Source organism: Lissotriton vulgaris, chromosome 7, assembly GCF_964263255.1.
Source record: "Lissotriton vulgaris chromosome 7, aLisVul1.2, whole genome shotgun sequence".
Classification (NCBI taxonomy): Eukaryota; Metazoa; Chordata; class Amphibia; order Caudata; family Salamandridae; genus Lissotriton; species Lissotriton vulgaris.
In genome coordinates this window covers 806,843,262-806,870,949 of record NC_141695.1, presented here as the reverse complement: position 1 = coordinate 806,870,949, position 27,688 = coordinate 806,843,262, and the positions used below count along the sequence as shown (strand labels likewise).

The following is a 27,688-nucleotide window of genomic DNA, read 5'->3' as shown; positions in this document are numbered from 1 at the left end:
TTGTATGAGCTTGCCCCAACACCCTAATCAACAGGCCCTCTGAATTCTATTATGCATTACCTATATCATTATGTGCCTTTTAGACAGGTAGTCTTCTTTCACCTACTGCCTACTGTTTTTTTCTGGAATCCAAGCGCCAAGATACTCCCTGGAGTGGTAGCGCGCTATACAAGTCTCTCTTCACATCACATTACTACTTATTGTGGCAAGATTCTGTTGGGATGTAGACCTCTAAAGATGGATAGTATACTTGGTTTTAGCAAAAGCAGTAGTATCCTGCTTAACAATAGACAATTGACAAGGTAGGTGGTCAAATAGTCGTTCCAGTGGCTGCAGGGAACAGTTCAAGAAAAATTAAGAAAATTAGTCAAGTTCATCAGTTATGCTAATTGGCAAGTTAATGCTCAATTGAATCTGACACCCACCTTCTTTGTGGACAGAGCAAGTTTCTTGGCAGGTGGGGGAGACATGTTGGCAATGGCCTCCGACATAGCATTCAGCAAGCCCTGTGGTTTTAACTTCACCATCTTTCGTTCATTGGCTGTATCTAGTGGAGACTCCTGGTGGTGGGCATCAGATGCTGGTGTCAAGTCCTGGGAGGCGCGAACTTCTTTCTTGCCTAGAGGTATTGGTGAGCAGGTGCGGTTTACTTCAAATTCTGGGGTGGCTGGACTCTTTCGCAACTGCTCACAGACTCTCACGTTGTCACTGGGTTCGTGCCCACTGCTTGAGGACTCTGTAGATGAGGCCAACAGCGACTCTGGTGACCCCGTCAGGCTGTCATCATGGCGCTCCCACGAGTTAGATTTGCACCTTTCCAGTTTGGTACGAGTCAAGTCTGAGAAACCAAGGCTCCCTTTCGATGAAGGCTGTGGAGACGGTGATTTTTTTAACTTCTTCCAAGATGCTTCCAAGGTAGAAGGGATGGGCTTAGGTTTGCTGATCAACTTTGTGGGTGGTGTGATGGGGGTAGAGGGCCTTTGGTGGCAAGGGCCATTTTGAGATTTGGAACCAGGTGTGACGCAAAGTCTGGCAACAGGGACCCCCATCTCTTCTATGATGTGATGTTTTTTCTCCTGTGGATTGTCTGGCCTCTGAAAAGCAACAGGCAAAAAAGGTATGTGTTATTGCAGAGATAAAGCGAAAAAGAACAGGAGTGAAATCCATAAACCAAACTGGGACTGGGTATACGGTATATATAGAGCACAATGTCCCAATAGGTACCAATAGATAAGGCAATTTCAAGTATGCATGCATCAAGCATTACAGGCAAAGGACAACAAGGAGTCTCAATTAATTCGTGAAAGGCTTATTAATTACCGTTTTTTTCAAATGGGAATACAGTTAAAAAGCAGCACTGTACATGAAAACATTCATGAGACAACCCAAATGGCACTTGGTGACAAGGTGGTAATAAGGTGAAAGTGACGACGCAAGTGAACGTGGTGAACAGCGTGGTCGGCACAAAGTGACAAAGAATATACAGTGTAGGCTCAAAAATAAATAAATAAATAAATTCACATTATTTCAGAATGCAAGTATAACACAGTTATGAGCCCAAAAGTGCCACGCAGGATGCTGTTTTGGCGGAGTTCCCCTTTGTTTCCACGATGCTTCCCTTGCACTTCTGGCCAATCTTAAATCGGGCTCGCCGTTAGACCCCTGTCCGGCCAAATTTTTGGCCAGGATGGCGCCTGTGGTGAACCCATTGGTCAACCCTCTTTTGAACTAGTCTTTGAGGGAGGGGAGGGTCCCGCGGTCCTGGAAAAGGGCTATGGTGATCCCCCTCCTCAAGAAGCCTGGATTAGACGCAGAGGTTCTGGCCAACTACAGGCCGATCTCCCTCCTCCCGGCGCTGGCTAAGATCACGGAGAAGCATGTGCACGGCGTTCTTTCTAGCTTTCTAGAATCGAATGACCTATTGCACCCCTCGCAATCCGGATTCCGTCCTAATTTAAGTACGGAGACGGCACTCCTGGAGGTGTCAGAGGTTATTCGGGAGACACTGGAATCAGGAGGCAAGGCCATGCTTGTCATGCCTGATCTGTCGGCGGCCTTCCACACCGTTCCCCATGAGGTGCTTCTCGCCAGACTCTATGACATCGGTCTGAGGGGGACGGTGTTCAAATGGTTTACATCTTTCCTTGAGGGCCGCCGACTAACGGTCTGGGCCTCCCCGAGCTCCGCTGAGATGCCGCCTTTGGGAGTCGGAGTTCCGCAGGGCTCTGTGTTGAGCCAGACTCTTTTTAACATCTTTATGACCCCTCTGGCGGCACTGGCGGAGTCTTTTGGGGCCCAGACCGTGTTCTACGCGGATGACACTCAACTGCTCTTCACGTGTAGGAAAGATCAGGCTTTTGATGGAGAGAGCATTCGGGGGTGCCTAGGGATGGTCTTTAACTGGTTTCAGCGGAACAGCCTCAAAGCTAATTCCAACAAATCGGAGGTACTGTTCTTTGCTGTGCCTCGGACCCTGAATGGCGGGAGTGGTGGCCAACGGATATGTGTCCCCCTGCTCAGTCATCTCAGGTGGCAAAAAATCTGGGAGTTAAGTTTGACAATAACCTTACGCTGAGATCACATATTCTCGGTTTGACAGGCACTTGCTTTGGTATTCTGAAGATGCTCCGGAAGTTCTTACCTCTGCTTACAGAAGAGCATAGAAAGATCACTGTGCAAGCCATAATAGGCTCCAGACTGGACTATGCCAACGTCCTATATTTAGGGCTTCCGGACTATCTTGTTCAGCGGCTGCAGGTGGTGCAGAACTCTGCGGCTCGCGCCATCTTCGGCCTTCATAGGCGAGCTAGAGCATCCGGGTTGGTGCAGTCTCTTTACTGGCTGCCCATCCGGAAGCGGATGTTTAAAGCTCTGACTCTGGCTCACAAAGCACTTTTTGGCTCGGGAGCAAGGTACCTACAGCGAAGGCTCGCCTTTTATCGTCCGGTTCGATCTCTTCGGTCGGAATCTCTGTTCTTGGCCGTGGTCCCTCGTGTGAGGAAGGCCCGCACCGGGGGTCGCTCCTTTGGTCTTAGGGCCCCTCAGTTGGGAAACACCTTACCTCTGGCCTTGCGGCGTACTCCCAATCTGCTCCTGTTTAGGAAGAGCCTCAAGACCTGGCTTTTTAACCTTTAGGACGTCTTTCCTTTCCTTATCTGTCTCTGTTTTATGGTGTTATGTTTTTTTTTCCACACTGAGCTGCCTATATAAAGTGACCCCTACCCACAGGCTATGTTCGCATATTTAGACCTTGATTGAACGCGGACATTTACTATGGGTTTTCTTTTCAGACGCCCGAGTTTGCCTGTATCGTTTAAATGAACAACTTTAAGCAAGATAATTCACCTACTCAGGTAATTGACACCCTGTGTTCTCAACCCATGATTGTTTTCAAAGCGCCATCATTTGGGATGTTCCCCTCACTCTTTGGTCTTTCATTTCTCAGGCCAATTAATTAATTCGTGAAGAGTCGCCTGATTTAAACTATATTGAAACTGTCCAATACCTACGATTGGGACCAGATTTCTAAGACATGTAGTGGCACATGTATATTCACCGTGGATAGGAAACCAAACAATACTGCAGAGGTAATTATTTAATAAATCTTTTGCCTGATGTGAAAACTAGGTTCAACATGTGGTTTTACAAATGGGCTCCTTATTGATTTTCCAGAATACTTGGATAACCTTCCTGGAAACGTAAGGATTGAGTCAATTTGGAGTGGGAATCACGACCTTTATATCCCTAGAAGGGTAAGCATTCTTGGAATTCTGCCCTTGTTTTTAAGCAACTAGACAACAGCCCAAACCCTAATGGGTTTTTATATTTCTCACAGGGTCATCAATGAGATCCCTATATTGTCCCGTCCCACCTGTCCTGAAGAAGACTCGCATGGCCCAGGAATAAACGACCGCAAGGCGAGTCGAAACGTCGACATTTTATTAATAAACCTGGACCACTAACCATATCACCCTCAATGATATAGTGCAGACATTTTTTACATCGTATGCCTAGGAATAAAATTAGGGAAATTGTGCTGACTAATTGAAGTGGCCAGGATATTTATGGTTCCGGCCTTTATTGGCTGGTGTTCTTTTGAATTGTTCGGAATATAATCTCTCAAATCTGTGTGATTCCTTTCCTTTCACCTTATCACGTTCACGCTCCTTTGACACCTCTTTTGCTCTACTGCACGTTCTGAATACGGGACAATGTATATAAAGAAAAGTACATAATACTGTGAATTGTGCTTTCGTTTCAAAAACTTGACAATAGATTAAAATATTGCATATACATTTTGAGTTTGTTGCTGTTGCCTATTTTCTACCTTTTCATCATTGATTGATCAGGGCTGTCAAAATAACATACGCCTTCTAATTGAATAAATTGTGATTTTTTGCATATTGAAAATATATAGGTCTCGGACCACTGTTTGTTTATACTTATATAAAGTGCCGGGACACTCTCACTGAGTTGCCGTGCGCTATACAAATAAAATTATAACATAACATAACAACGGGTGTGGAAACCTGGCGGTGAAGGTTGGGCATTTTGCTTTTTCGTGTGTCGCAAACAGGTCTATGTCTGGATGACCCCACTTGTGAAAGAATGGTTGAAGAACTTACAGATGTAGTTCCCATTCGTGAATCTGTTGTGTCTGTCGACTTAACAGATCGGCTATCTGATTGTGAACTCCTGGAAGGTCTTCTGCAAGCAGATATATCTTTTGTAGAATGGCCCATCTCCAAATATTTTGTGCAAGCTGGGATAGTTGGAGGGAATGTGTGCCTCCTTGTTTCTGTATGTAGTACATGGCTGTCATGTTGTCCGTCCGGATCAAGACAGCTTTGTTCTGTATGTGTACTTGGAAGGACTTTAGTGCCAGAAAAATCACCAGCAACTCTAGGTGATTGATGTGGAGCACCTTTTGTTGAGCGGTCCATCCTCCCTGAGTTGCGTGGTGGAGCAGATGTGCTCCTCATCCTGTGAGGTATGCGTCTGTTGTCAGTACTATCTGTGGAACAGGTCCAAGGAACGGACGCCCTCTGGACAAGTTTTTGGTGTTGCACCACCGCAGAGAGCGATGTGTGCAGCTGTCCACCAACACCAGGTCTGTTAGTTGTCCTTGTGCCTGATTCAACCGATACGCTAGACATTCCTGCAATGGGCACATTTGCAGTCTTGCCTATGGTACAATAAAAATGCATGATGCCATCATGCCTATTAATTGCATGAACACTGGCTGTGAGAGAGAATTGGCTTTGAAACCTTGTGAGTAAGGCTTGAATGCTCTGTATTCTGGCTGGACTGGGATAAGCTAGAGCTGTATTGGTGTTTATGGTAGCCCCTAGGTATTGATGTACATGAGAGGGCTAGAGATGTGACTTGGTGTGGTTTATTGTAAACCCCAAGATGTGCAGTGTCTGAATTGTGTGAGATGTGTGTTGAACACACTGGTTGAATAACTTGGCCTTTATGAGCCAATCGTCTAAGTATGGGAAGACATGGATATGTTGTCTTCTGAGATGTGCTGCTACTACAGCTAGGCACTTTGTGAACACTCTTGGTGCAGCTGTGACCCCGAATGGAAGGACTTTGAACTGGTAGTGTTGTCCTTCTAGCACAAACCTGAGACACTTCCTGTGAGAAGGATGTATGGGAATGTGAAAGTAGGCATCTGAGGTCTAGTGTAGTGAGAAAATCGCCTAGTGCAATAATGGGAGCACTTGTTGTAAAGTGACAATGTGAAAATGATCTGAGTGTATATACAGATTGAGAGGCGTTAAATCAAGAATTGGTCTTAATGTCCCATTCTTTTTGGGTATTAGGAAGTAGTGAGTAGACCCCTGTTCCTTGATGTTGCAATGGAACTAGCTCTATTGCATCTTTTTGCAGCAATTAGAGAACCTCTTGTTGGAGCAGCGTTAGATGTTCTGTGGACATTGGACGCTGTCTGGGTGGTATATTTGGAGGGGTAGCTGTAAGTTCTAGGCAGTAACTATACTGGATAATCCGTCTTACCCACTTGTCTGTTGTGATGGAATTCCAGACAGGTAGGAACTGTGTTAATCTCCCCCTTACAGGAGTGGTATGCTGTTGGGGGAGCTGAAGGAAGTCACTGTTTAGTGGTGGAAGAGGATCGATTGTTGTTGTTACTACGACCTCTTCCCTTATCGTTATTACCTCTGTAGCCCCCTCTAAAGTATCCTTTATTAGAGGTTGCTTGTGTATTGGTTTTAAAGGAAGCCGCATTGTCTGCTCCAGCTTGTTTGGAGCCTCCTCTGTAGAAGGAGAGATGAAAAGAGCCTCTTGCCTGGACTGCAGTGCTCCCATAGAATTGGCTGTGTCAGTGTCTTTTTTCATTTTTTCAAGAGCTGTGTCTACTTCTGGGCCAAACAATTGTTGGTTGAATGGTTGATTTAAGATAGTAGTCTGTACATCTTGCTTAAATCCTGAAATGCGTAGCTACGCATGACGTCTAAGGAGGACACTGGTGTTTATTGCCCTGGATGAAGTGTCTGCTACATCTAGTGCACATTTAATGGAGGCATTTGATATAAGCTTACCCTCTTGTATGAGGTCATCTGCTTGTGCCTTTTATTGGTCAGGTAGATGTTGTAAGAGCTTCTCTAGCTGATCATAGTGAGCCCTGTCGTATCTTGCGAGGAGGGCCTGTGTGTTAGCAATGCGCCATGCATTGCTAGCTTGGGCAGCTATTCTTTTCCCTGAAGCATCTATGATCTTTGATTCTTTATCAGGAGGTGGTGCTTCGCCTGAGGTTTGTGAATTTGCTCTTTTCCTAGTGTTTGAAACTACTAGGGAGTCTAAGGGTAGCTGTCCTTAATGTGAGCAGGATCCCCAGGAGCTGCTCTGTACTTTTTCTCTATCCTTGGGTTTATGATTCTAGCTCGTACAGGATCTTTAAACAATTCGGGTGCATGTTTATTGACTCCTTTAATCATTGGCAGTACTTGCACAGATTTTTGGGATTGTTTAAAAGTGTCTAGTAGAAAATCCTCTTCTGCTTCATCTGAATGCATGGTGACATTGTGATAGATGGCAGCCCAATTAATTAAGTGTCCAAACCCAATATTGTCTTCTGGAGGAGAAGGTTTAGATGGATATATATGTGGGTCAGGAATATCTGGTATATCCTGTGGGTTTGGATACTCCCAGTCTGGTGAACCTGCTGGGTAGGAAAAGAGTCATCTGGGTCTTTCCCTCCCCCCATGCTATACTGATCATGATCAGCATCCTGAGGAAGTGTATGTTGTGGAGAATGAGGAGGAGAATTTTGAGGTGAAATGTTTAAATGGAGAGCAGGAGAAGGAGATACAGGAGAAGAAGGGTGCATAGGAGATGTGGCAGAGTCCTTCTCTTTGACAGGCACTGGAGGAGTAGGTGCTGTATCGGACTTCCTCTTCCTGTGTGGCGTGGTGGAAACATGTCCTGTTTCTGGATATATGGATATATATATATATATATATATATATATATATATATATATATATATATATATATATATATCCTCTTTTGAAAAGGTTCAGGTCTAAAAAGCTCTTCTTCTTGAGAAATTGCTTTCGGTGCCGATTTTTTCGGCTCAGGGCCTGGTTTCTGCTCGTCTTTAGCCTTAGGAGTTGTTGTATAGTCTTGTGGCGTACTTTTCGGCATCGAAGGTATTGTTTTCGGAGTCGAGGCCTGGTTCGAGGGCTTGGAAGCATCAGAAGCAGGCTTTGTGGGTTTCGGCACTGAAGAATTTGGGGTGGAAGCAGGCTTCATTGGTTTCGGTGCAGTCTTGTGTTTAGGAGTCAGGTGTTTCCGAGTCTTTTTCGGAACCGGGACTTCTTTTGGTTTCGGTGCCGAGGGAGCTGGTAGTATCGGCACGTGCGGTTTGCTCGGTATGGAGCTACCAGAAGGATTTAATATTTTCTTCGGAGCCGGGCTCGATGGCGGGGCTTTCGAAGCATTGTCTCGTTTTCGACTGGGCCCCGAAGGCAGAGTTTTGACCTCAGCCTTTGGTTTAGGTGTTGGGGCTGGGGTATGGGCAGTCGTACTCGTATGGAGTCATCGGAGTCGTCTGCCTCAGAAACGAACTGGAGATCATCAGAATCTTCCTCGGGGACACATGGACCTTCATCGAAGATATCCACTGGTTCCGGAGCTTATCTCTGCATGTCGCGTCGACAGGCCCTCCGATCTCGAATGGTCTTCTTGGATCGAGAGGACGCACAAGCTGTGCAGCTCGACTCGTCGTGTTCAGGTGATAAACACAGGATACACACCTCGTGATGGTCGCTGTGAGGGAATTTTGCTCCACACACTGGGCATTTTTTGAATGGTGTCCTTTCCATGAGATGTAGGCCTCACCACGTGGGTAGGCTCAGTGGCCGGCGTCGACGACCGGAATCGAAGTGATGAGGTCGAATCTATGTATATTGAAGTTAAAGATGTTTTTAGAAAGTTTTGCGCGTCGAAGTCTTTGAAAAGTAGATTTTCGAACTGAGTGGAAAAGTGGCATCCGAACCCAGTGGCGGAAAAAAACAATCTAAGGATGGAGCCGATGCCCATGCACGCTATCGTCCAAGGGAGGAGTCACCTATCTCGTGACTATAAAGACTTCTTCCAAGACGACAAGAACATGCAATCATCCGAGTCCAACACAAGGTGGCGATCTAATGCAAAGTGTAGAATCTGCAGCTCATGTGCCTCGAATATAGAAGTTTCATTAGCAGCATTTGGTAACCCTGTTCTTGTGATCATGGTTAGGATGTGGATAATGCGGTGAATTCTAAATGTGTAACACTTACCAATGAGGCTTCAGGCTCACAAATAGTGTACTACACTTTGATAACCAAGTTGCTTCCTTTGGGCACTCGACTCTCCAAGAAGTCAAAGCATAATCAGGGTATTAGCAGTTAAAAAGGATACAACGTAACACAAACTTGAAGTCTAGTCAGTCTTATAAAATCTAAGAACATGACTATTTGCATGTTAGTAAAATAGGACAGTTAAAATAGTATTCACAAAAAGATAGAAGGTTCCAACACCTTTTGGGCTAAGATTACTTTTCTGCACTTTTCATTAAGTCTTATTGCCAAATGTTATCCTTTGGGGTTATATTTGGACGCACTAAACTGTAAAAGAAAGTCAGTCATCAGGACTGTGGGGCCAGACAATAAGTATCCACTTGGATATCACCAGTCTGCTCTATGTTCAGTGCAGAATTGATAGCGGAGTTGGGTTTAAGATTCCGATGCAGTGGTTCCAGTGAAAACAGTGCATAAATCCTATGGCCAAAAAACCCTTCACCTGAATATGAACAGTGATCCCCAGCAAAAGAAAATATCATGACAAGCAAAATTCCCATGTCATCTGTTTCCCCCCAGTAAGAGCTACTGGGGGAAACAGAATGTCGAAACAAGGTAAGGATGACAAATATAGTAGTGGTTTAGCACACAAAACCTCCTGAAATACCAAGCATTTGATCCCCTGTACCTCAAAACAGGAAAGTTACAGGCAGGTTTTCTTTTTATGTATAAACTTTGTTTATTGCGCTGCAAAGTCAGTATATCATACCAAAGTGCTTCACAGGCCGGCTGGGCATCAACATTCAACCCAGCCAGCACCAATACAGCTTTTAAGAAAAATTCAAAACAGGGAAAAGGGGGAAAGGAGAGCCTGGACATATGCGCTTTGTGGACCCTGTCCCGATGCCCCAGCGCCATTAGAGTGCCTGTGGGGCACCAACAACGGTGACATTGAATAGTAGGGCATTGTGTCCGTATAACGACTTCCGCAATTGAGTCTGTGTCCAAAAGGCTTAGTAGTGTCCAAATAGGGTAAAAGGAACCAAAACTCAACGAAACGTCCCCGTCCCCGCCACCCCCCAACCTACCCACCCCCCACCCCTGTTCCAGGTCCGTGTTCCTAGCTCGTAATAATGTACTCTCAGGCCTCAGTGTTCGTGGCAGCCGGCTGAGACAGTCGCAACAGGCGTAGGTATCTAGGGCAGGTCACTTCTCTAAATTCAGAAGCCAGAAGCGTCAAGAAGGGCTGCCACAGCTCCGGATATTTGTCGCCTTCCCCCTTAGCAATCAGGGATAGTTTCTCCATCCCCAGGACGTACCAGAGACGATGTAGCCAGCCATGAAAAGTGGGGATATGGGTGGTGCGCCAGTAAGTGAGGATATTCTGTGTCGCCGATCCCAAGGCTATCGCTATCAGTCGTCCTCTGTGGGAGCGCAAGGGATAAGTGATGGGGTTGGGGGAGCCCAGCAACACATAAGCGGGGAACCTCGGGATGGTGGTGTCCAAGTGTAAATCTACTTCATCTAGCACCTGGTTCCAGTAAGCCTGCAGTTGGGAGCAGCCCCATAATAAGTGTACCAACGTACCCTTCTCCCCGCAGCCCCGCAAACAGAGCGCCTCCCTTGTGTGGTCTATCTCGTGTAGTTTTTCAGGGGTACAATACCAATTTGTGGCTAGTTTAGTGAGAGTGTCCGTCAGACCCATGTGGTGCGCGGAATGACGGGGCCTATAACAAATGCCTTCCCATTCTTTATCGCTCAGCGTGTGTTCCAGATCCCTTTCCCACCTCGCCCGTCCTGCATTATGAATGTGTGCGTATCTGCCCAGGAGCATGCGGTAAAGATCCGATATTAGGCCACGGTCATTCTTCCGAGAGAGCAACCAGTATTCGTAGTCACTGAGTCTGCGGTCAGCCCCTGCTCTAACGATGGGCTGGAGCGCCCAGTGTCTCACCTGGAGATAGCGAAGACGTTCTTCCTCCGGCAGGCCAAATTCCCGGCGGAGGGCTTCAAAGGGGATGGCTCCTTTCTCGGCATAGATGTGAGACAATACTTTGCAACCCGCAGGGCCCCACTTCGCAAAAGCCACCGCATCCATGCCGGGACCAAAGTCCGGATTGGACACTAGAGGTGTCAGCGGGGATGGGAAGGATTTTAGATCATGTGTTGTGCTCACCTGGTCCCAGACTTCCAGAGGCGTCCTTGTAATGAAGGAGGCATAGAGATTCGGAGGTCGGTGGCGCCGCCGCAAGAAGGGCACCTCCTGCAAAGTGCGACCTGCCACTGCCTGATCTTGAAAGAGCCAGTGCTTCTCCGACTCCCATTTGCTCCATTCCACTAGTGTCCGTAACTGTGCTGCTTGGAAGTATAGGAGCAGATCCAGGAGGCCCAATCCTCCTTGTTCAGGAGGCAGCATTGCCAGGCGCAGCTTCATGCGTGGACGCCGCCCATTCCAAATGAAGTTGGCCAGTTCCGCCTGCGTTTGGCGAATCCACCCCTCCGGCGGCCGCATAGGGACAGCTCTGAATAAATACAGTATTTGCGGCAGAGTTGTCATTTTGATCGCTGCCACTTTGCCTAGCCTGGGAAGGTGTTTCCACCTACCCAGCTCCGATCGTATCGTGGCTCTCAGCGTCGCATAGTTCATGCGGACCGTACCTTGCAAGGTCGGCGCCAGTTGTATGCCCAAGTACTGGACCGCCTCTGGCGCCCATGGGAAGGGGAAGAGGCCCTCCAGGAATGTTTTCGTGGACTCCTCTAGGGAGAGATCCAGTGCCACAGATTTGCTAAGGTTAACATTAAAACCAGCCACCCCTGCGAAGGTGTCAAGTACCGCTACACAGGCAGGGAGGGACTCCCGAGGGGAGGAGAGAGAGAGCAGGACATCATCCGCGTACAGGCTGATGGTGTGTGTGAAGGCTCCCATCTTGATGCCGCGAATCTCCGGGGTAAGTCGTATCACCTGTGCCAAGGGTTCCATATACAGGGCGAAAAGTAAGGGGGAGAGGGGACAACCTTGCCTCGTGCCCCGTTCTATGGGGAAGCGGGGCGACGAATAACCATTGACTCGTACGGTCGCCGAGGGCCTAACGTAGCAATTGAGCGCCCGGAAGCGGTCGCCTACGCTGGCCCGCATCAGCACCCGCTCTAGGTACGGCCAGTGGACGCGGTCGAAGGCCTTCTCTGCATCGATGGACAGCAGCATATATTCCCCCTCCGTACGCGTGGCTTTTTCTATAAGGTGTAGTGCCCGTTTGGTGTTGTCGATGGTCTGGCGTTCCGAGATGAACCCAGACTGGTCCGGGTCGATCAGTCTCGGCATCAGTGGGCTGAGTCTCGCAGCGAGGATACTGGTATAGAGCTTCAAGTCAATATTGAGAAGCGAGATAGGCCTATATGCTGCGCAGCTCGTTTGGTCTTTTCCAGGTTTAGGGATCACGGAGATGGTGGCATCTAGCAAATCCCCTGTGATAGCTCCGAGTTCCGAGAGATAATTGAAGAGATTGGTAACTAGCGGCACCAACTGGATGCAGAATTTCTTATAAAAGAGAGCCGTGAAGCCATCCGGCCCCGGGGCTTTCCCTAGCCGGAGTCGAGTGATGGCTGAGATTACTTCCTCTGGCCTTATGTCGCTATCTAGAGTCGTCGCCTGCTCTGTGGTAAGCGTTGGCAGTTGGGCAGAGTCTAAAAAAGGTTCACTCGCCTCCAGGTCCAGCGTATCTCCAGAGTACAATAAAGTGTAGAATGCGCAGAATGCGGCTGCGATTTCTCTATCTTCCGTGGCCAGGCCACCCCGGTCGTTCTAATTTCCTGCACTGTCTGGTGCTGACGTTTCTCTCTGAGAGCCCGTCCCAAAAGGCGCCCGCACCTGTCACCCCCAGTGTAGTACATGCGGCGCACCCTTAGTGCCGCGAATTCCGCTCTATCCTGGTCTAGCGCACTCAGCTGTTTCCTAGCCAGGGTCAACTGCCTCCATATCCTCGGCGCGCACGTCCTCTGATGCACGCCCTCCAGCTCCCTGACTTTCTGCGTTAGTTCATCTCTCTTCTCCGCTCGCGCTTTGTTCTCCGCTGCAGCTAAAGCTATGAATTCCCCCCGAGGACTGCTTTTAAGGCCGCCCAGTGTGTGGTCGGGGAGGTGTCTGCCGTGGTGTTGTGCAACAGGTAATCTTGGATCGCCTCTATAATTTTCCCCAGAACTTCTTTGCGGTGCAGTAGCGTATCCCGCAGGCGCCAGCAACGAGGCGGCCGCTGCACCGGCGGGAAGAGGAAGGTGGTCAACAGGGGAGCATGGTCAGAAAGGGATGCAACTCCTATCTCTACCGCGGGGTGAGGGTATGTAAGGAAGTAGAGGCCAAGAAGTAATCTAGCCTAGCGTAAGTGCGGTGTGCATTCGAAAAGTATGAATAAGCCCTGGTGCCCGGATTGAAACTGCGTCACAGATCCACCAGGCCTAGTTCCTTCAGACGCGCCAACCCTCCCTCCGACAAGGACCCAGCCTGTGTAGAGCGCCGCGCTGACCTATCTAGGGCAGTGTCGAACACTAGGTTAAGATCCCCTCCCAGCAATATGTGCCTATGAGCCGAGGCCGCCAGCATATTAAGTGCGTCATGGAAGAAGTTCTCCTGTCCCTCATTAGGGGCGTAGGCCGAACAGACCATAAAATCAGATCCCCCAGTGTGAAGTGACATGATAAGAGTCTCCCCTTGATCTCCGCACCTTGTCTCAGGACCCGCCCCCGGAACTTTCTCGCCACCAGTATAGCAACCCCAGCTTTCTTGTGTAGTGTGGACAAAAAAAAACTGGTGTGGAAAGACATGTGATTTCATGCGTATGCAATCCTTTTGCAGTAAGTGCGTCTCTTGGAGGAGACAGATGTCAGCCTGTGAGTGCTCGAGGCACGACAGTACCGCCTTGCTTTTAGTAGGGTTGTTGAGACCTCTCACATTCAGCGAGAGGATGCGTACCTCAGTGGAAGCCATAAGTCATCATCCGTACCCCTCTCTCCTGATCACCCACGTTGACCCCGAATGCATGCCATTCCTCCCGGTCCCCGGAACCAAGCTGAATTGCGCCCAGCGAGGGCCAGCCCCGTACGACCTGAAATGCCCACTTGCCCAACATTGTGGAACCCCCTGGACCTGGAACCCCCCCCCCTCTCACCCGCCCACCCCCACTCCCCTCCATCCCCCCCCAACATCCCCGAAGCAAGAACCACAAAATAAAAGCACCACCAGATTAGTACACTGTCCCTCATCTTTCACAGATGAGTGGAAAAAAGTAGGGGAATGTGTCCGGCTCCGTCAAGTCCCCTCCCGCCGCTGACCGCCAAAGCGATTCATGACCAGCCCAAGGGAACCCGAGCCCCCGGCTCCCGTCTATCAGCCATCAGCCGTTGCTGCCAGCTCCAGTGCCGCTGTCTCAACCGCCGCCCTTTGATCTTCGTGAATCTCCTCCTGAGGTGGGCGACGCGGCCTACGCCGCCGTCGTTGCTGCCGCCACCGGCCAGTGGAGCCGGTCTCCAAGTTGGTCCCAGGTTGCGAGCCTCCCTCCGGGTCAGGTTCCTCAATGCCCAACAACCGGCAAGCGTCAGTGAGGGACCGTAGCTGGTGCACTTTGTTGTCCCATTTAAACACTATTCGAAAGGGGTGCACTATATGTGACACCAAAGCGTCGCAGTTCAGCAGTGACCGGTCTGAATGATCTACGCTTCTCCAAGGTGATGGCTGCCAGGTCCTGAAAGAGCGTCGGTGAGTGTTCACCATAGGTGACGGAGCCCAGCTGTTGCGCTTTGTTGAGAATCTCTTCTTTGGTGCGGAAGTCCTGAACGCAGACCAGGATATCTGCTGGCAAGCGCTCGCGGCCTAGGCGGTCCAGTCCGATGTGCCCTGTCCAGGTTGATAGCGGAGTCGGCCGGTCGGCCTAGGATGTGGTTGAAGAGGCCCTGCGTGAACTTGAAGAGGTCCGCCATGTCCGGTGCGGATTTCACCCCTCGAATTCGAATGTTATGCCTCCTAGAACGGTTCTCCAAGTCTTCAACATGCGACTGTAAGTCAACCTGCTGGTCGTGAATGCGGATTATTTTTTGCTGGAGCGCCTCCATCTCGACATCCCGGCCATCGCTCTTCATCTCGAGGTCCGCCACCCGCTCACCAATGGCGTCCGTGTCCCACCGCAGCTCCCGAATCTCCCCCTTCAATTCCGTTTTAAGGAGTTGGAGATCTTCCCTTAGGCCGCCAAACAGATTCCAGGAAGGACCTCGTGACAGGCTCGTCTGTGCCTTGGGGGCTCTTGCCCGGTGAGTCGGCCGTTGACTTAGCGGGTGCCACGTGGGATCCAGCACCGTGAAGGTCTGTTTTCTTCCCCATGGTGATGGGAGTGAGCAAGTCCTTGATGGTCCTGTCCTTGCGCACTCTGCCAGCTGCCATACCCCCTAGGCCTGCCAGTAGAACGAGGCAGGGCAGGGCGGACTGGGCCGACTGTGCGTCGCAGTTCCGATAAATAGGCACCGGACGGCAGGGGTAAAGAGGCTAACCCCAATGGAGCGTTGTTGGACCCCTCAGCTCAGTCTCTCTGCCGGGCACAAGCGCTGGTTTCCCCTCCTCGGAGATGGTGCTCAGAGTACAGGCCTAGGCAGCGGTCCGCGTGAGAGAGTCAGGCGCAGGGTCGAGTGAAGTCACAAAATGGCGGCTCCCAGGACTCAGCACTACGGAGATCACTAGGCAGTCACAGAGAAGATCCCCGCTCGGGCAATGGAGTCCCCAGACCACCTCCGCCGCCAGACGTTGTCCTCTGTGTAGGCTGGGGGCTCCTTCCTACCCCTCCAATGTCCGGGGCTGCAGCGGTTGCAAGGTCTCGTCCCTAGCCCCCGTATGTATGTGCAGAGGGTCAGAGGCGTGGCTGCAGGGTAGGCGCGGGGGGCCCCCAACCAGATGGGGGCGAAGGGTAGGCCTAGCGCGGATGCTGCACGGGCCGCGGGCACCCGCTCCTAAAATGGCGGCTTCCAGGTGCAATGATCACCGTAAGGACCGGGGAGGGCTCCAAGCGTGTCACCGCAGGGACCAAGGAGGGCTCCAAGCGTGGTGCGCCAGATAGCGGGAGACAGCACCGTCACCAGCTCCCCCCTGCCGCCCCGGCGCCTCACTCCGGCGCGGCAAACCACCAGGGGGTCGTCCCGGTCTCCCCGCTCTCCTCACCTCAGGCGTCCCGTTGGGTGCGTTCGTCACTGCACCTTACCCCGCCGCCGCACTCCAACAGTCCTGTGTGCGGCTCAGGGACTCCAGCCGCGTCCACGTTGAAGGCAGGCAGGTCCGCAGAAGCCTCCGCACAGAAACCGCGGGAGGCCTCGCGCTCAACCGCGCGGGTCGGACCTGACACTGCCCGTCAGGAAGGCTTCAGCAGCGGCCGTATGGCTCCGCCCCTCGCGGCCTCGTCCTCGCGGCTCCGGCCTCCACAGGTCCCAGGGCACCGCGCCGCTCCCGCTCTGATATGGCCCGATCCCGGGGCCGCCGGACCGCAACGCCGCTCCACAGGGGTTTCGCCGCACTGATGCCTGGTCCGGGGACTCCACGAAGCCGCCCGGGGCCAGAAGGGGTGCCTTAGAAGCGGTAAAGTGGCGGCCAGCGGCGGGAGCTCGGCGAGGCACGTCCGCTAACACCGCCATCTTGGCCACGCCCAGGTTTTCTTTTTACACAGTGGAGGCAATCACAGAAGTGAGAGCATCCACCGAACATGATCAATTAACATTTGGTGCAGGGATTTCAGGTTAGGTTGCAGTACTAGATTCAAAAGGCCTTAGTTGCGGAACTCTATCTGCTAACCGTGCTGGTATCAGGACAATGGACCATAGCTATGGTAACACAGCTCCAATGGAAGAGGAAAAACTCTTCGAGGCTGAATAGAGCAGGTACATTTAACCCAAGAAATCATGTTAGTCTGGGGTGGTGCAAGATCACCACAGACGGTATCTTATAAAGTTTAACATTATCTTTTCAAACTAAAGCAATGCACAAGTTACTTACATTCGGTAACGATAGATCTGTAAGAAACATTAGTTAGTATTAGATTCCTTACTTTAGAATATCCCCAGGCGTCAGTCTGGATCCGAAAATTTTTGTGTAGCAGTACCCCTGCGCGTTGGTAGGCGTCGTCTGCGGCTCCGCGTCCGTCGTCGGCATCGGGATGACGTCGTCAGAGTACTTAGACGCCGCCCTCGCGTGCTGACGTCAGTTCTTATACACATCTTTTCCACGCCAGAAACGCAGAGCCATGATAAAAACCAACACTGGTGCCAAGAAACTAGGGCCCTGAAAGGGGATGACCTTAACCCTAGATATCGGTTCGCAGAACGAGGAGGATGGGTGGGGCGGTAAGGAATCTAATACTAACTACTGTTTCTTACAGATATATCGTTACCGAAGGTAAGTAACTTGTGCATCTGAAAGAAACAGGTTAGTATTAGATTCCTTACCTTAGAATAGATATCCCAGCAATACCAACCCCGGTGGTGGGCCTGCGAACCAATAATCACACCAGAAAGTCCTGGAGAATGGAACGGCCGAAAAAGCCATCTCTACGGACTTGGCTGTCCAGGCAGTAGTGTGTAGCGAACGTGTGCAGCGAGGCAGCGAGGCCCACGTAGCTGCCTGACAGATGTCCTGCAAGGGGACTCACCAACCCAGGGCAGTAGTAGCTGCCGTGGCCCGAGTGGAATGGACACGCAGGCCCACAGGAGGCTCCTTTTTAGCCAGTGAATAACAAGCCTTGATGCACAAGACGACCCATCGGGAAATGGTCCTTATCCAACAAACAGTTGGTCATCCACCCGGAACTGGCGTGTACGATCCTGATAGTATGAGAGCGCATGTTTTGGGTCCAGATGGTGGAGCCTCTCTTCCTCTTATGAGGGATGCGAAGGCGGAAAGAAGGTCGGCAAGGTGATGGACTGCCCGATGTGGAAGGCTGTGACTACCTTGGGCAGGAAAGAGGGTCGCGTCCGCAACACAACTTTGTCCGGATGGACAGAAAGGAAAGGAGGTTGTGAAGAAAGGGCCTGGAGCTCACTCACTCTCCTGGCAGAAGTGATGGCAACCAGGAACGCAGTCTTAAGGGTAAGAAGACGAAGAGAACAGCTATGAAGTGGCTCGAAGGGAGCGCACATCAGGTAGTCAAAACAAGGTTCAAGTCCCGCTGAGGCATCACCAAAGGAACAGGGGGGAACAATTGAGTGATGCCCTTCAAGAACCTATTTACAACTGGGGACTTTAACAAAGAGGGCTGATCAGGGAGCCTTAAGAAGGCAGAAATGGCAGAGAGGTAGCCCTTGATAGTGCCTAGAGCAGAGCCCTGCTGGGCAAAATAAAGAAAAAAGAGGAGAACCTCAGAGAGAGGGGCAGAGAGTGGATCCACAGCCTTTGCTGTGCACCAGGCCACAAATTTGTTCCACCTACAGACGTTTCCCGATTTTGTGGAGGGACACCTGGCTGCCAGAATAACATCACAGACTTCAGGAGGCAAGTCAAATGGCCTCAACTGTCGCCGCTCGATTTCCATGCATGGAGGTGGAGGCTGGACAGGTTAGGGTGGAGGACCGCCCCCTGCTGCTGCGACAGAAGGTCCTCCTGAAGAGGCAGACGAATCGGGAGATAGACTGACATGCTGAGTAGCTCGGGATACCAGTATCTTCGTGCCCAGTCCGGAGCCACAAGGATGACTTGGGCCCGGTCGCGCCTGATCTTCTTCAGCACTCTGGGCAGAAGTGGTATAGGCGGAAAGGCGTACAACAGACCTCAACTCCACTCGCGACGAAAAGCGTCTCCGAGCGAGTGCCGCCTTGGAAAAACCAACACACAGATCTGATGACATTGCGCGTTCTCTTCTGTGGCGAATAAATCTAACCAAGGCTCTCCCCACTACTGAAAGAGACCTTGCGCCACGTCCGAGATTAGACGCCATTCGTGATCCGTCATGCACAGACGGCTGAATTTGTCCGCCCTGGCGTTCAGGGAACCTGCCAGGTGTTGAACCACTAGGGTCACGCCCTGATGTTCCAGCCACTGCCAGAGGCACAGAGCATCCTGGCATAGGTCCACAACCCCACCCTGCCCAGTTTGTTGGAGTACCACATGGCGGTGGTGTCCATAAACACCTGCTCTCCGCCTCTCCCTTGTGGCCCCCCCAGGCCTGGAGGGACGAGTCCATCACAACTACGTGCTCCGGTTGGGGTAGGAAGAGGGATCTGCCGCTGACCCAATCGCGGTCCGTGAGCCACCACTGCAACTGTCTTGCAGTGCCCTCCGGGATCAAGACATGGTCGGACAAGTTGCCCTGATGCTGGGCTCACTGAAACTTCAGGTCCCACTGCAGAGCCCTCATCCGCCACCTGGCGTGAGGCACCAGAAGGATGCAGGAGGCCATCAGCCCCAGAAGCTGCAGCGTCAACCTGACCGAGACTCGGGATAACAGCTGAAAGATCGGAATCAGAGCCTGAATATCCCGAACCCGCTGTTCGGGAGGATAAACCCGAAACTGCGCCGAGTCGAGAACCGCTCCGATGAACAAGAGCTTCTGAGAGGGACACAGGTGCAACTTCAGCACATTGATGGAGTACCCCAGCAGGTGCAGGAGGTTGGCCGTAGACTGGAGGTGGCTGACGACTGTCTGGGGCGAGCCCGCCTTCAACAACCAGTCGTCGAGGTAGGGGAAGACTGAAACCCCTAACGTGCGCAAATGAGCTGCGACCACCGCCATCACTTTCGTGAACACCCGTGGGGTGCTGGTAAGGCCGAAGGGGAGCACGGTAAACTGAAAGTGCTCGTGGCCTACCGTGAACCGCAGGTACCGCCGGTGGGCCGGCAGGACGGGAATGTGAAATTAGGCGTCCTGCAAGTCCAACGCTACCATCCAGTCTCCCGGGTCTAGGGCAGCTAAGACTTGAGCCAAAGTCAGCATCTTGAATTTCTCCTTCCGGAGGATAGGGCATAGGCCCCCTTTGCCCTTCTTGGGAACCAGAAAGTAGTGGGAGTAATAACCACACCCTACTTCTGGCCAAGAGGGCCGTAACTTCCTCTTGCAGAAGTTGCAAGTGATCCCCCGACACGCGGTGGTACTGCGCTGGCATGGCTGGAGGGGTCGCCACGAAGGGGAGGGAGTATCCCCTTTGGACGATTTGCAGCACCCACCTGTCCGATGTGATGGAGCACCAATGGAGGAGGTGATGGCGAACCATGCCCCCCACTGGACAGACCCTCCAGCATTTCGCGATTCACGAAAAAATCGCGAAATCAGCTGGCAAGCGCGACTGGCGCGATATTTACCTAACTGCCCGCGAAAATAACTCTCCCGGTAGGCATGAAAAAATGATGCAATTTCATTGGTTGTGCGCCCATACGTCATCCCGTCAAACGGCGCTATTAGACACCTGCTTCCTCCTTTGTTTACAAAAGTTATGAAAGAGGAGCGAGGCGAGGAAAGTATCGCTTCTCTTCAGCTTGCAGGGACTGGAAAGAATAAAAAATTACGATTCCAGCTCGGGGACGGGAGGGGCGCGCAGAGAAGGGAAAGGACTGTCTTTTTCTTCTTGCGCACAGAATACACTGTGTCTGCTATGCCGCTTCAACTGCCCTCCCCCTTTCTTTCTTCCTCCCTTTTCTTCCCTCTCTTTGTGTAGCAGCTTCTCTCCTACTGAAATCCCTGCCTTCAGAAACCGTTCTCCCAGTCTCTTTTCTTCGTTCCTTGATTTGTGCCCTTGTGAAATGGATCCAAAAAAGAAAAACATGTAATTGACGTCTTTTTGTGATATTTTACAATTCCAGAGTAGTGCTTGAAATAGATAAATAGAAGTGCAGGTACTCTGTAACAGAGTACCTGCTTGTTTCTGAGAATTGCCGATACTCTCTCTCTCTCTCAATATAAAAAAGTGCTGTGTACTACGTACTGGACAGTACCGGCCCAATGAAAGCAATGTTCCAAAGTGAAGCTGTGGGAAAGAAAGGTTCAAAACATGAAAAATAACTAAATAAAGCCAAACAGAGTGATAGCAAAGTGGGCAGATTGATTTTATTCATACCTAAACACATTTGCGCCACTCTACAGAGTTTGCCAGTGAAGCTCTTCTTTTGTTTACTTGTCTTTCTTTGAATAGCGTTGTTTTCCCCCTGGCGGGGAACTAGTGCACCAGTGCGGGAGGCACTGCAACACATGGATTGGAAAACAAAATGTGTACTGCGTCTCGGTGTTCAGGGAATTGGTCTTTTTATTATACTTCTTACATTCTGTATATATAATATGATATAAGCAATGGACATTGAAATGGGTCCATTCTGTGCCCTTAACTTTTCAGGCAAAAGCACTCACTGATTTCTGGATAGTGAGTGTAAAAGTGTTAAAGTAACCATGTTTTTCCTGCTTACATTTCACATGCTTTACTTAATTTTGTATTCCCTATGAGTATTTGCTTTTTCCAGGATAATGTTATTTTTTTTTGTAGGCAGGATATTGCTCTTGTCTAGTGTGTCATTTAAATTGAGCCGCATCCAGGTGTTTATAGCGGGCACAATTGGGTTATAGTTGAGGCAGTGCGAGTTTCTCTCAGTGGGGGAGAGGATGTGACACCATGGTCAGAGCTACTGAATTTGGAAATAGGGAACCTGGTTCTGAAGGATGATTATTGCGAGATGTCTGCCCTGTCAGCACTACCCATAAAAAGGGAGTCAGTGCACACAACACAAGAAGAGGCTGTACCTCTGCTCCCAGGGAGAGATGGGGGTCTGTGTGACTGCACCCAGGGAGCAAATGGGGGCTGTGTGACTGCACACATGGAGCAAAGGGGAGCTGTGCGACTGCACCCAGGGTGCGGTGAAAGTGGTGCCCCGGCAGGGGTGCACTCATGGGCGCTAGAAAATCCCAGGGAGAAATACGCCCCCTCCAACAAGGTTAGTAGGTTAGTAGATAGGAGCTGTGCTTCTGTAGAGCTGCAGAAACTTTAACCACACCTATTTCAAAGAGGAATACTATGCTAAAACAGGTTTTATTGATTTAGGGCTGAAAAGGAATTATTTCGAGTAAAATAAAGTGCCGCAATAATGCCGCTAAATTTACATTTTTGTGCCGCTAAATTTACATTTTTGTGCCGCTAAATTTGCACTTTTATGCCGCTATATCCTGGGGGGTCTGACTGCAGTCAAATGGGCCTGAAAGCTCGGACTAGGAAGGCTTTGAGGTGGACGCTGCGGGGGTGGATGTGAACTGGCCGCACCATTGTCCCCCTCTTACGGCCGCGACGGTAACCACGCCCGCCGCCGTGCTGAATGGTAGTCTGCGGCCTGTGGCTGGCAGGACAGTGGGGGCGCCCCTTCCGTGGCCACGAAAGGAGCGCTGGGCAGAAGATTGCTGGTGCGGGCCCGCAGGCCCAAGGACTTGGCCGTGGCCCTGGAGTCCTTAAAGCGTTCCTTGCCACCGAAGAGGTGGCTGCCATCAAACGGCATGTCCATAGGTATGTTCTGGACATCGGCAGAGAAGTTGGCAGACCTCAGCCAGGCGTGGTGGCGAACCGCCACAGACGTGGAAATCGCTCTCCCCAGCAAGCCCGTGGTATCCAGTCCATATCGTATGGAATATCGCGCTGCGTCTCGCCCCTCCGCGAGGGCTTGAGCGAGCTTCACCTGGGCTCCCTCGAGCACTCAGGCAGCATGGCCTCAACCGTATTCCCCAGGGAGTGGGTGTAACGGCCCAAGAGGCACGCAGTGTTGACCGACCGACCGACCCCAAACTAAGGGAGGAGAACATCTTCTTGCCGAATTGCTCATACCTCTTGGATTCCCGATCCGGAGGTGCAGACGGGAATGCGGATTGAGAAGTAAAGGCCTGGATAACCATGCTCTCGGGAGTGGGGTGCATTGACAAGAAATTAGGGTCGCCTGGAGCAGGGCGGTGGCGCCTAGCGACGTTCCTATCTACAGGAGGACCTGTAGTGGGCCTGGACCAAGTGCCCAACAGGACGTTCGTGAGAGCCTCATTAAATGCAGTAGAGGCTCAGGAGAGCTTACCTGCGGTTTAAGGACCTCTGTGAGGAGGTTAGTCCTCACCGTTGCGACGGGGAGCTCAAGAGCCAAGGCCTTGGCCGCCCTCATCAGCACCACACTATAAGTAGCCCCCTCCTCTGTAGCCACGGTAGGAGGGGAGACAAAACCAGTGTCTGGGGAGGTATCCAGGCCACCGGCCTCCCCTAGTTCCTGTGTCCAGTCCTGAAATGACTGGCACTCATGTGCCAGAGGGTCCTCAGACCCCTCCCAGCCTCCCTCGTAGGCCATCTCCTGATATTCATGGGTAAAGGATGGACCCAGACCCTCAAAGAATTCAGTCGAGCGAGGCTGCTCTGGCGTCGGATCCGGACCGAGGGTTGGACCAGGGACGGCGTCGTGCAAGGACGGCGCCGGGGGCGACACCCTAGGAGTTGATGCCGGCGGGGTCGTAAGGTCGACCAGCGGCAACCCGGATCGGGAACCGGATCCAGTGGGGCCTTGAGGCGTCGGGACCGAATTCGCCGACGGCGCCGGGAACGAAGCACCCGGCCCGCTTGGGCTCCTAGTTGGAGCCGCATGGTCCGAAGGCGCTGCGGAACCAGACGGAGGAGTGAGCGACCTCATGGCCATGAGGAAGGCATCGATCTCCGGCGTCGCGTTCTGCCCGGGGACCTGCGGGTATGGAGCAGGCCGTGTGCGCGGTGTCACCCGAACCCCCGGCCACATTACGCGAGCGTCGGGGGGAGTCAGAAGAGCAATGTCGCCTCTTCGACTTCTTGTGCCTCTTACCGGAGGACTTTGAGCCCGATGAGTGGTGTTGACTCGCCGAGCTGTGATGACTCCGGCCCCGCAACCGGTCCCTCGACCTCCTTCCGGACCGGGACCTCGAATGGCGCGGGGCCGACTGCCGGAGCTCGAGGCGCTTGACGGACCGCTCCTGCCTAGCCTTCGACGTCAAGGCCGGTAGTCAGGGCACGACTTGTCATCATGGTTGGGCCCCAGGCAATGTAGGCACCGGTGATGGGGCTCGGAAATCGACATCAGTCGGCTGCAGTCAGCACAAGGCTTGAACCCGGGCATCCCTACCGGCACCGATTGAGTCGGACGACTCGAAACGGATCCAAAAAGGATCGAAAAAGCTTAGTCAAAAAGTGACTAAAGGGTACCACTTTCTCCGGACCTGCGCTTGCTGGCGCGGAAAAAAGAAGAACTGACGTCAGCGCGCGAGGGCGGCGTTTAAGTACTCCGGCGACATCATCCCGGCACCAACGACTGACACGGAGCCGCAGACTATGCCTACCGACGCGCAGGGGTACTGCTGCGCAAAAAGGTACGGATCCAGACTGACGCCTGGGGATATTCTAAGGTAAGGAATCTAATACTAACCGGTTTCTTTCAGATACTTGGTCTTACATTTTGACAATGGCCAGATGAACTGTAAGGTCTTGTGGTATCTGGGCCACTGTTTCGACAGCCTACACAAATACCTTCAGATCAGTTGTGGAGAGCCTCCTGGCAGATCGGAATCAACATCTTTCGCTCCAATTTGAGCACTGAGACCGCTCTATTGGAAGTGAATGAAGCCATCAAGGAAGCTCTCGACTCAGGCGGAAGAGCTATGCTGGTGATGTTGGATTTGTCGGCGCCCTTCGACACCGTCCCACATGAGGCCCTCCTGTGGAGACTTCACGAGGTCGGTCTCAGGGGGACGGTGTTGAGCTGGCTTAGATCTTACCTAGCGGGCCGTCGACAAGTGGTCTGGGCGCCCCCGTACTCTGCAGAGGTGCCGCCAATGGATGTTGGAGTTCCACAAGGGTCGGTGCTTAGCCCGACCCTTTTCAACATCTTTATGACTCCATTGGCGGTGCTGGCGGAGTCTTTGGGTGCCCAGATCATATCATACGCTGACGACACCCAGCTGCTCTTCACCTGTAAAAAAGGCACAGAGTTTGATGGGGAGAGCATCCGTGGTTGCCTTGGGGCTGTTTTCGACTGGTTTCAGCGAAGCAGCCTCAAGTGCAACCCCGACAAATCGGAGGTGCTCTTCTTTGGCTGTCAGGTAGACCCGCCTTGGCAGGAATGGTGGCCAGTGAGCATATCACCCCCTTCTTCTTCCTCCTTGGTTGCAAAAAACCTGGGGGTCAAAATCGACAACACCTTATCACTGAAATCCCAAATCACAGGTCTCACCAGTACTTGTTTTGGTCTGTTGAAAATGCTGCGCAAATTCCTTCCACTGCTCCCTCTGGTTCACAGGAAACTGACGGTACAGGCTTTAATTTGTTCCAGGCTCGATTATTCAAATGTCCTCTACCTTGGCTTGCCAGACTACCTCCTGCACAAGCTGCAGGTAGTCCAGAATTCCGCGGCAAGGGCCATTTTTGGCCTACCCCGCCATGCTAGGGCTTCGGAGTTGCTTTTGTCCCTGCACTGGCTCCCTGTCAGGAAGCGGATTACATTGAAGGCCCTCACATTGGCCCATAAGGCACTCCGCTCGGTAGGTGCCCACTACAGAAACAGCTTTCTCTTTACAAGCCATCTTGATCTTTGAGATCTGAATCTCTTGGCCTGGCAACTGTTCCTTCCATTTGGAAAGACAAGATAGGTGGACGCTCGTTTAAATATCTCGCCCCGAAACTGTGGAACTCCCTTCCCGTCGATCTGCGCCGCATTCCCAATCTACTGGCCTTTAGAAAGGCCTTGAAAACATGGCTCTATAATCAATAACTGAGATGTTCCCTGCTTTTCTTTTTCTCTTTTCAGCCATGGGTCAGAAAGCGCCGGGACACTCCTCGGAGTAGCGAAGCGCGATATAAGACACCCATTAACATAACATAACATCCCTTCACAGGGCAGTTCAGCTCTGCTACTTCACTTCTGGTCAGTCAGTCAGTCAGTCAAATAACTTTATTTCGGTTAGTTAAAACCATAAAAGCAGTACATAGTTCATAATACAAAAATAAAATTACAATTAAACAAGTTTAGACATGATTGCAAATCCTATGTAAATTCTTTAAAAGATATTTAAAGGAGAGAAATTATTAAAAAGAAAACGAATTTAAAAGGGTAGATATAGAGAATGGATACTAAACAACCTAAAGAAAACGCCTAGAGCACCTCTTTCCAGTATGTTTAACACATTCCCCCCGAACATATTTAGCCAAAAAGTGTCAGGTTTGGTGGTTGTTTATCTGAAAGAGTTTTGTTTTGTTTTGTCTGGCGGCTGCTACCAAAAAACAAGCTACACCATATGTGACCTGCACCGAATTCAGCATCTGGAGATATAGGAGGGCCGGCCTCACCTGGGCAAAGTTTAAGTCTTTCAGAATTGGGAAAAGGAATTTTTTGCGGGCCACCAGGTAATGTTCGCAAAGCATAACTAGATGAAGAGTATCCTGTGTGGAAAAGCAGTCACAGGTGCAGGGTGGGGTATTTTCTGGAGTACCCCACTTTGTATATGAGCCAAGCACCAGATGTATCAGGTTGAACCTGAACCTTATTAATAGAAAACGTTGGTATGGTTTGGTTACGTATTTTAGATAAGGTTCCTTAGCCATGGATGACGAAAGTTGGTATAATGACCTCACCATTGGCTTACTAAGCTCAACCGCTTCCCTCTCTGACTCCAACACATTTCGAAAATGCTGCTTGACCCACCCTACATCCTCTTTCTTGAGGCTCTGTGGTAAAGAGTACATGTCCGGGCGCCCTAACCTCGCGCATGCCGCTCTAACATACGCCAGCCAGGGTATGCTGTCCGCTTTATCCAGAGCCATAAAGTCTTTGAGAATGCAGTGATTCAATGTAATCTCCTCGTTTGTCCAAGTTTTAATCCAGCATAACAATGGAGACATTTTTAAGAGATCAGTGACGTATCCCAAGCCCATTTCATTATGGATTGAATATGTGGGAGATGAATTCGGGAGTGACAACAAGGCTTGTATAAAGTTGTTTTCTACAATTTGGATACCTGGGGCTGAGACATAGCCCCAAATGTCTGCCCCGTAAGATGCAATTGCCACGCATTTGGATCTGTAGATACGAGTCATGGCCTCCATGGGTCTCGAACCAAGTCTTTTGGAAAAATGCATGAGAGCTGCGGTAGATCTACTGACTCCATTCACCTTTAGTTTCAACTGGGCACCCCAAGTTCCTCTTTCGTCGAAGGTGACGCCTAAATAACAAAAGAAGGGTACCCTCGAGATTGGAGAATTGTTGCAACTAAAGGATCTAAGCTTCATGTTTTTCTTCCGTGAACCTGTGACCATGACATGAGATTTTGCTGTGTTAATCTTTAGATCCAGGGCTTCCATCAAACCTCCAAAGTGATCTAATAGTCTTTGCAGGCCCGTACCTGTACGAGCTATGAGGACGGCATCGTCCGCGTATAGAAGGACCGGGATAGGTGACCCACCCATACGCGGCACGTCCAAAGTAGCTGAATTCAGGGATTTCCCCAGGGAGTTGATGTACAGTGTGAAAAGGATCAGGGCCAGAATGCAGCCTTGTCTGACCCCTCTCCCTGACCTAAACTTTGCGGTACATCTTCCCTCCCTTGTTACCCTGATTGAGGCAAACAAGTTTTGGTGGAGATCGTGCAAGAAATTAACCAAGGCGGTGCCAAACCCAAATCTCGTAAAATAATCCACAGTTTTGAACGATTAACCAAATCAAAAGCAGAAGATAAATCCATAAAACCCAAATAAAGAAGCCCCCCCTTCACCACAGTGTATTTACTGATCATAAGGTGAAGGTTTAAGCATTGATCCATGGTCCCCCTATGTGCTCTAAAACCATACTGCAAATCAGAGAGGACCCCGCTCTCCTCAAGCCAGTCCCCAAGTCTTTGGAGGATGACTCT

The 27,688-nt window shown here is 50.9% G+C and overlaps 1 protein-coding gene across 2 annotated transcripts in view; it reads right to left on the bottom strand.

Moving 5' to 3' along the window:
- Nucleotides 1-27,688, bottom strand: part of USP36 (ubiquitin specific peptidase 36) — a 726,079-nt gene that overhangs the window by 193,699 nt on the left and 504,692 nt on the right. For both annotated transcript variants that reach the window (XM_086931077.1, XM_086931078.1), the window contains exon 14: nucleotides 426-1,094. In XM_086931077.1, coding sequence (XP_086787203.1) covers nucleotides 426-1,094 — 669 coding nt within the window. The remainder of the gene's footprint in view (nucleotides 1-425; nucleotides 1,095-27,688) is intronic.